General features: G+C 42.4%; 1 protein-coding gene across 1 annotated transcript; it reads right to left on the minus strand.

The window, feature by feature from the left end:
• Positions 1-3841: 3841 nt before the first annotated feature.
• On the minus strand, positions 3842-8479 carry LOC139639348 (ephrin type-B receptor 1-like). Its single transcript, XM_071513433.1, has 4 exons — positions 8423-8479; positions 7378-7668; positions 4919-5137; positions 3842-4042 (listed from the first exon to the last, which is right to left on the minus strand). The coding sequence occupies exons 1-4, from the start codon at positions 8477-8479 to the stop codon at positions 3842-3844; spliced, it is 768 nt and encodes a 255-aa protein (XP_071369534.1).
• Between the last annotated feature and the right edge of the window lie 925 nt (positions 8480-9404).

The raw sequence follows: 9404 nt of genomic DNA on the forward strand, positions 1-9404 counted from the left end.
CACACACACACAGAGCCATCTGTTCTAATAGTGAGTCCAGTTTCCTGCCAAGTTGTTATCAGCTGATTGGCAGCAGAGCGCACCAAAGAGATGCCAGCTTAGCAAAGATAGACGGGACACGCCCATTCCCACAATACCTGTTTGGGTGCAGAAGCTTTGAATAAAGTACATGAGGCAGTTGCATGTAGACGAGCTATCTGTAGTACCAGTCAAGTCACGACGGCAGAGTCTGTGTTTGGTCTGTTCTAGTCTGCTCCGTCCGTCATTTGCAATCCAGGAAAGTCCCAACGAGTAGCGCCTCTCACTGCCTATTCATCTCACAACACATCTTCTGCTTACTAATGACACAGCGGAGGATCCAATCCCACCTGAGATAGGTGTCTACGTGCATGACTGTGTGTGTGTGTGTGTGTGTGTGTGTGAGAGGGTGCGTGTGTGTGGGTGGGTGGGTGGGTGTGAATGTGTGAAGATGTATGTGTATAAGTGGGCAATTGTGCATGTGTGTGAATCCTGCCATCTCACTACTCTCATCTCCAGCACCACTCAGCGGTTTGAACATCTGAAATATTTTGGAGGGCAAATACTTTTAGCACCTTTTAACTGCAATTTTCATAGTTTTCATGTTTTTACTCTTGTTCTTTGTACATGTATATGTGTTTTGAAAACCTGGCTTTAGGGTGACACAAGGTTTTCATCTGACAAAAGAGAGTCAGATATTTAGCTTTTTTATCCTGCCAGTCACTAGCCTAAAGTCAAATCACACATTTCAATCCAGTGAGAGTTGCTGGTTTTGTTGTTTGAGGGCAACAAAGACAAGCTCAATATCTGGTTTGGAAATCATAGGCAGAGTGGGAGTGGGAGAACTACACCGCAATTTCACCTTCTTCCATCGCTATCAATATTAATATTGTCAAACTTCACCATTGTCTCTGATTTAAAATAAATCATATCTGGCTTGCCTTGCTACATACAAAGAAAAAGTGTTTTGTAGAAAAGAGACAGTGGCACTCAAGACTATGCTAACATCCCAGTCAGTATATAATGTATCTCTGTGGAGACAGATAGGATACTATCCATCAGTCGCTTTGCTCTCCATCTCTTTTATCTCTCTCAGACTTTACCTTTTTTTTTTTTTACCTTCCTGTCCTTGGTCTGTCCTCTTCTTCCTTTTCTTCTCAGTCCATTTCCCTAGAGAGTTTCTTTCTTTCTTTCTTTCTTTCTTTTTCTTTCTTTCTTTCTTCTTCTTTCATCTCTATGTCTCCCTCTCTCTCTCTCTCTGACAGCTCAGGACTAATTTCCAGTAGACTAATCTGGCTCGAACACGCTAAGCTAATTAACATAGGACAGAACGAACTCACTTATCATTAACCACATGTACATATATCACACACACATATGCAAACACGTGCACACACACACATGCACACACATAATGGATGAGACTCTCCAGGGAGACTAAGAAATGATTGGGCACTGAGAGGAAATGGGGAAGGAGGGCAGATAAAAAAGGAAAGAAAAAGAGATATATGGAACACTGAGGGAAGAGGAGCTATTTCTGTGCCGTGTTCACCCCACTACTTCTGCTAATATTAACACATGGAGCATGGTGGACTGCACCCTTGGGCAAAAACGTATCTGAAAACGTACACACACATATTATTTATCCAGCCAGGACAGTGAGACCTTAGGCTGCGTTTACACATAGCGTTTTTTTTTTTCAAAACTGCCACCGCCTTGTTTACATTAAAACACACACAGAGCGGCTGCAAGGCGCACAAAAAGGCGGTCGCTCCCGAACAAGTGCTGCAAGTACAGTAACTACAGCGTTTATTTGGCAGTGGAGCACTTTCAGAAGTTGAAAAATGATCAACTTTTCAGAAAAGCGCCGGGTGATGTGAACCGCTTTTTTCTCAGCCGACCAATCATGACGAAGGAGAGGCTCGCAGTTTCCCATAACAACAACAAAAATGGTGGAGAAATTGGTCGTTGTAATAGTGTAGTGAATTTCTGTTACCGCAACACAGATCATAAAGAAGCTGTATGAGATTATACTGGATGTGTATTGGGAATATCTGGAAAGCCTTTGCTTGTTGCACAACACTGTCTCTGCTAGAAGTGCTAACCAGCTAGTTAGCTAGCAAGCCGCTCAGCTAACGTCAGATAACCTTATTATGATCCGCTTTTTATTTCTCCTCACAAAAAGTGCTCCAGGCAGCGCTTTTTCCACACAAAAAACACTATGGGCCCTATTTAAACGATCCATGGCGCATGGTCTAAAATGCATGGCGCAAGTGCATTTAGGGTGTGTCCAAATCCAAATTGCTAGTTAAACGACGCACAATGTGGGCGCAAAGTAAGGCGCACAGCGCAAAGGGGTTGTACTAAGTCCCTTAATTAATCATAGGTGTGTTTTGGGCGTAACATGAACTCAACCAATCAGAGTGTCGTCTCTCATTCCCTTTAAGAGCCAGGTGCGCTTGCACCTTGGCGCATTGCTATTTAAATGGCGGATTCTGCAAGTTGGAGAAACGAACGGTTTTCTGCTGAGGAAACGGATCTGCTCGTGCGCGATGGCGATGTGTGTGTGCGTCGGGTGAAGGTAAGATGCATTTGCAGTTTATTTTCATGACTTTTTGCTGGGCTGTGCTTTTTACATATTTACTGTGTTGTTCTTCTTGGTTGTAGGTTGCGTATTTAGCAATTGGCAATGTGTGATGATGGTTAACGGGACATGTACATTGCGCATTTGGCATTGCGTAATGGTGAAAGCATATGACAATTTGGCAACAAAATACATGTCAGGAACGAAGTAAAGTGCAAATTTTCATAGTAGATGATCCTATTTTTCTATTTTGCGTGGTAACGTTGTGTGTGTGTGTGTGTGTGTGTGTGTGTGTGTGTGTTTGAGAGAGAGAGCATTTTACTATCTGAATAATGCACCCTTTAAATAGCAGGAAAATACTGCGCCAGACTTTAGACCAGGTTTTTGTTGGTCAGTGGCGCAATCGCTTTCCGCTGCCTCAAGATAGCAAAGCGCCAACAATGCACCTGACCACACCTCATTTTAAGACCAACACGCCCATGGGCGCACAGATGGGCACAAGTACATTTGCTATTTAAACAACGTGGGCGCTGGGCATGAAAATGACAACTGCATCGGTCAGAAACTAGCAGAGACACGATACTAGCAATGATGAAGATAGGGCCCCATGTATGAACGCAGCTTTACTCCTCTATGCCTGGGTTCAATGGAACTTTGTAACAGTGTGATAAAAGCCAATTTTTACAAATCTGCCCAGTATATGCCGAGGGGTTTGTAGCCAAGTCCACTTCAAGACTACAAGTTTTAAGCTCCATCCCCTGAATTAGGCATTCATGGGCGGAGCTTAAAGCAGGAAGGATATGTCTGAAGCAGCAATGGAAGCCAGTGAGTGAATCTGGCAACAAAGGAAACACACTGACTGGGGCACACAGCTGCTAATGTAGGTATCATTGAATGTGATTGGGTTTGAACTGTTTGTTTGCCTGCAGCATGCTTGCTGGTGCTCTTTGTTAATAGTATGGTCACTGGCATATTGATTTTGTATGTTCATATGTTGGCTTATTAGCTCCTGTCTGTTGCATGCTAGCTGAAATATTGCCTGCGGCAATAACGGTTGCTATGGCTGTCTATAAGTAGCATGTTTGCTGGGATATTGATTAGTTGTCATGCTGGCTTGTTAGCTTTTGTTGATCAGATTCAAATGAATTGACAACATGTCACCACCACAGATGCATTGTCCAGGATCTGCACCTGTGTTCATTTTTCTGTTTTATTGCCTCAAATTAGAGTAGCACAGCCTCATTCATGCACAGACTGACCTCGGCACACGTTGCCATTGTCTGGTTCGTAACCCGCCTTGCAGCTGCAGCTGCCAATGGGCACCATCCACTCTCCGTCTCCGTTACAATAGAGCTTTATGGGCACATCCACTTCCTCAGCGTTGGGGATGCAACTTCCTCTGGCGATAACTAATGAGGTGGACTCTGCTCCGGTCAGTGTCTGCAAAGAATCCAGATCAGAAAGACAGAGCAAAGACTTGAAAATCCTGGTGCATGGAAGACTACCTTTCTTAACACAGCAACAGCACCTGATGTGATTTTCTGGAAAATTCTCTGGGTCAGAACTGAGATAAAGCTCATTTAGATGACATTTGTATTATCAAACATTTGTTGTAACAAAACCATTATTCTGAGTGTTCTCTAGTCACTCTCTATTGTCAGTTTTGACATGAAGCCTTGGCTCTCTTCGGTTTTAGTTTTGGGAGCCAGTTCATATATACTGATTCTGATTTAGGGGTTTTTTCTATTTTTATTTACAGTCAGGACAGATAGTTGGAGAAAAGACGTTTTCCACTTGCATCACTACATACAAAGACATAAATGTGATAAATAACATAAGAAGACTAAGAGTCTAACCGCCCCCGCGTATGGATAGTGTTTACAGCTACAATTATGTATGCTATATGGTAAATATGGGAAAACAGTAAATGTACACTTTCCAACTGCAAGTTGGAAAATGTGTTGGAAAACGTGTGGGTGCAGATCCAACCAGGTAGTGCAGGCAAATGAAACAGGTAGCAGGATGCTTGGATAGCAACATACTTCGTCAAAAACGAATTGTCAGGATATTCGTGGATGGGAATAAGTGAGGTGAGGTGTTTAGTGTCAGTTAGTGGAATGTAAATATTATGAGAGGAAATAATATTTGCAAGGGACAGATAAATCTAACTTCAGTCTGTACACTGGTGACAGATTTTGATGTCAGGTCTAAATGTAATCCAGCTAAATCACACCTAGACACAATCCGAATAGGACAAGCATGTTAAGGCCAGGTGTAAAGAGCCCCAGAGGTTTCACACCTATTTATAGTCCATACCTCTGGGAAAAAGGCAAAGTTCTGTACCACGCTGGGGCATTTCTTGTAGAATACTCTGACAGCCAGAAGGGACATGCAAGCCCCCAGGTCCTGGAAGGCCAGGTGGAACCCTCTGCCTCGGGACAGCGGGCCGAAACTGCGAACCTCTGTGTTCACCTTCATCAGCCTCCCCCCAAAATCCACCTGGGAAAAACTCTCATCTGCTGCGATGGTGTCCACCTGACAGACAGAGAGAGAGAGAGAGAGAGAGAGAGAGAGAGAGAGAGAGAGAGAGAGAGAGAGAAAGAATTATTAACAGTAGTAGTGTTGTTGTTGATTAAAACTAAAATATGTATTTCTTTTTCATTACAATGGTGTAATGAAACAACATTTTATATGTTGAATATGGATAAAAATATAAACACTTTTTGAATTCTGACTTATTTATCTTGTTTATTTAAATATGCAAACTAATATGAATATGAATATTGAATAATTACATACACAAACTAAACAGATGATAATTTGCAGAGGGATTTGTAAAATGTACTTTTATTATTAATTATTTACAAAATATTATGTATATGGTGATAATTCTGTTTTTTTGCTATTTCTTTCATGCAAAATACATACCGCATATATATACATATATACAATATACATACCGTTATTTATGTTAAGAAGCAGCATGTCAAATTTGGTGGCCATACAAGTTAAGTTGGAAAAAAAGTGTGTTGTATACAGGGAGTATGACACACCTGGTATGAAAAAGTATAAATTAACAGTTGTTTTTGATGATTGTTGATGATTGTTTTTGATGATTGTTTGATGAGCGCTCAACAAATATAATGTATTATTATTATTATTATTATTATTATTGTTTTGTATGCTTTATGAAATTACAATAGTCATAGAAGCAAAATATCCATCTAATCTAATATCTCAAAACTGACAAATCCCAAAAATGCCATGTTCATCTGTGGAGCCTCGCCTTAAAACATTGTGCCTGACACTTCTTCTGCCTTCTCTCTCCTCCCATCCCTCCCATCAGGAAAGACAAGTTGGCTCAGCTCTCAACCCTTCTCCCTCTGCCACCACTCTATCCAGCTTTCTGTCTGGTCCAACTTCTATCCATCTGTCTGTCTGTCTCTCTCAGTCTTACCTTTGGAAAAGGGGGTGTTGGCCCAGATTGCACTCTTTTAGGCCCATCTGACACCATTTCATCTGTCTGACTGTTCCAAGCACGCACCTAACAATTTCTCTGACTGTCTGTCCATCTCTACATCTGTGCTGGTCCATCTGTGTGTATCTATTTTGTTGCAGTAAGCACTGCTACTACTGCTGCTATTTGCACATCCATACATTTCTTCTTAATATATTTTAATAATGAAATGTTCCAAATTTGCTCTATAATTATTTATATTCTATTTTTCTTAGCTGTATCCTATTACTATTTGCAACTGCAACAGCCCCCCTCTCTGCAGGGATTATTAAGGTTTTATCTAATCTTTATCTTGTCTGCCCATCTCTCTATCAATTTCTCTGTCCATCTTGCTATCTATCTAACCATCTGTGTCTGTAATTATCCCTCTGTCCCATTCTTCACAAAGTGGGTGTTGTCCAGCACTCGACCCCTTATCCCATCTGTCTGTCCTGGTCCATACCTATCAGTCTGTCTATCTGTTTTTAACTCCCTGTACAATTCAATGAATCATGCTTGCAGAAATTTATCCCCCTGTCCTTTTCCCAGCAAGCATTTGATGAATGGTGACATGCAGGAGGTGGCAAAGTTGTCTGGCTGCTGCCATATTGGAGGTCAGCTCTTGGCAACACTGGCTGACAACAGCTGATTGCATTTCTAAACTTCCAACTAAACAGTATGAAATGGTTAATTTCTGTGCTGTTTTTGACTGGGAACTGATCATTTATCCACTGGTATGCCTACATCTCATCAATTGTGTGTTTACAACATGTTAGCTTGTTAGTTAACAAACCATATGGCCAGTTAACTATCACTGCTTTGTTGTTAACACATCTAGTTTAAATACTAGCTAACATTACGTAGCTTGTAGCTAGCATAGCATCAGTTGCTCTGCTAAATTAGCCTACTGACTAATTAGCTAGCTATCAAACCCAACAAACCCTGACTCTTCTCAAGCTACAGCTCGTTGTGCTTTGTAGAGTAGAGACTAGGGTTAAAGACACGACAGTTTACAGTATCACAGTAACCTAAATGTGGAAACAAATCTCCCTCATCAGACTATTCACTTTTACTTATAATGCTACTGAATGGATCTACACTCACACTACAACAATCCTTTTCAGATGTCTCTTTTACTTGCCTGGTTGTTATATATTTAGTCATTATCTTTGCACAGCCAATTCTCCAGTGCACCTTCATGGTTGCTCGGAAATCTGTGACGCAACTACAAAACCTCTATTCCAAGCCTCTCCTAGCTGCATGGGTTCCCATTCGTTACCTTGAGAAAGGGGGCGTTGGCCCAGTACTCCACCCCTTTGACGCCCTCCGACACGGCCCTGTCGGTCTCCAGGTAGTACAGGTTGAACGTCTCCTTGCAGGAGCCCAGGACGCTGGGGATGGAGGCGCAGTCGCGCACGGTGAAGCGGATCTCCACGTAGACGCGCTGCGCGGCCCGCCGGTCGATGTAGGTGGTGAGGAGCCAGTTGTTCTGGCTGGGCTCGAACACGTTGCACACCTGGTACGTCCGGATGGTGTTGAGGTTCTCGTCGTAGCCGCTCACCTCCTCCCACTGGGGGAGATGTGGAGGGGGGTTAGGGAGGAGAGGAGAGGAGGAGACAGGAGGGGGAGGAGAGGAGGAGAAGCTAAAATGATTAATGGGTTTACCGAGTCCTGACACAAATTAAACTTTCTCTCTCCCTCCCACTCGTTCTGCCTTTCTCCCTCTCCCTACCTCTCTACTCCCCTCCCTCTCTCGCTCTATTTCTCTCCTCTACCTTGTTCTGTGCTGCACAGGGACAACCATTCATCACAATTAGAGCCACTCGCCTCACACACACCCACACATTCACACACACACAAACACACACACACACACACACACACACAGTTGTCCATCTTAACAGGCCGATAGCCAAGTAATTAGGCCAACATTTAAAAATTACAAGGGTTCCAAGAATATGGGTAGAGGACTCATATTCTTTTCTCTTGTTTTATTTTATTTTATTTTATTTTATTTTATTTTATTTTATTTTATTTTATTTTATTTTCTTGTCTATGCTATTGTGCATTGGTGAATTTTGTTCCACTGTGTTCTGCACACCGATCTATTGGACTCAGTTCTATTCTGCATCAATAGCGGTTAATTGGTGTCACCTTGCTGCTGTAATTAAGATTTTGACAGACTCGTTAATGGAGCACTGTAAAGTGTACTCAAACTGCCTTCCCCAAGGGTGCACACACATACCCACAACAGCGCACACACACACACACACACACACACACACAGGCACGCACACACACACACCTTTGCACATTGTTCTTACCCCATTGGCAGGGAATGATATCCAGCCAAGCTCAGCTGTCGCTGTCCTTGTATCCATCACTGTCTCTGTCAGAGAGAGAGAGAGAGAGAGAGAGAGAGGAAGAGGGAGGTAAGAGGAGGGGGAGAGGGCGGAGGAAGGAGCAGCAGGAAGAGGACAGGCATGAGTTTAATTCATAGCCAGCTCATAAGTCAACTTTTCTACAGCAAAGTGATGGTGTCATTCATATTAAAAATCCGACGGTATGCCTTTTCTTAAATACTGTCTCCTTTTCCATTACCCCTCTCTTTGGTAAATGAGATAAGTGACAGCAAATGAACAAGGCCTGTAGGTGTGGTAGTATAAACAAAGCTAACCATGAGACCTAGCTGACAAAGTGACAAAGATAACTGTGGTAGCTTAGTATGCTAACCTGACACACTGATTAAGATACAGCCGCTGGGTGAGATGCTGACAAAGAACATCACAAAGCAAAGTGTGCAATCTGAGATGGCAACAAAGGTATGCCAAAACTAAGCAGTTATTTGACAATTCAACATCAAAGCTACCTGACAGCAAAAGCCCAAATGGCAAGCGTATGCTGAAAAACATCTCTTAAGATCACAAATCATCGTGTTAATGGTGAAATATTGCAATGTGAGCAGCCCCGACTACTATTTTCATCATCTTTCAGTGTGGTGTGTGCCAAACTTGGCATGCTGGGAAATGGGTAAATGAGAGAAATTCAGCATAAGGCTTTCAAAATGTCATAAAATAATAGGGAGATATGTTTGTCCATATATGTTGCCTCACATTGTAGGTACATTGTCAAAAATTAAGGGTGGGAGGTTTCTTGTGCAAGACAGATTTTTTTATTCCATACTGCATAAGTTCCAAGGCATAGTACAGGCAGTGCAGCAAACATTTCAGTCAGGCGACCATCGTCAGTGCAAATGCTTCAAAATGTCCCCTTGTTAGTGCATGTCATTACATGCCTCTTGCCCTG

Source organism: Centroberyx affinis, unplaced genomic scaffold (genome assembly GCF_046629955.1).
Source record: "Centroberyx affinis isolate AG114_WGS23_722 - 3 ecotype Tasmania unplaced genomic scaffold, CSIRO-AGI_Caff_v1 ptg007158l_1, whole genome shotgun sequence".
In the NCBI taxonomy this organism is placed as follows: domain Eukaryota; kingdom Metazoa; phylum Chordata; class Actinopteri; order Beryciformes; family Berycidae; genus Centroberyx; species Centroberyx affinis.

Bases quoted from the DNA above. Each gene is read 5' to 3' on its own strand.
- LOC139639348 (XM_071513433.1), bottom strand. From the start codon at position 8,479: ATGGATACAAGGACAGCGACAGCTGAGCTTGGCTGGATATCATTCCCT. The intron at 7,669-8,422 runs GTAAGAACAATG...CATCTCCCCCAG, and splicing joins TATCATTCCCTGCCAATGGG to TGGGAGGAGGTGAGCGGCTA. The intron at 4,043-4,918 runs GTATGGACTATA...GATTCTTTGCAG, and splicing joins ACTTTGCCTTTTTCCCAGAG to ACACTGACCGGAGCAGAGTC.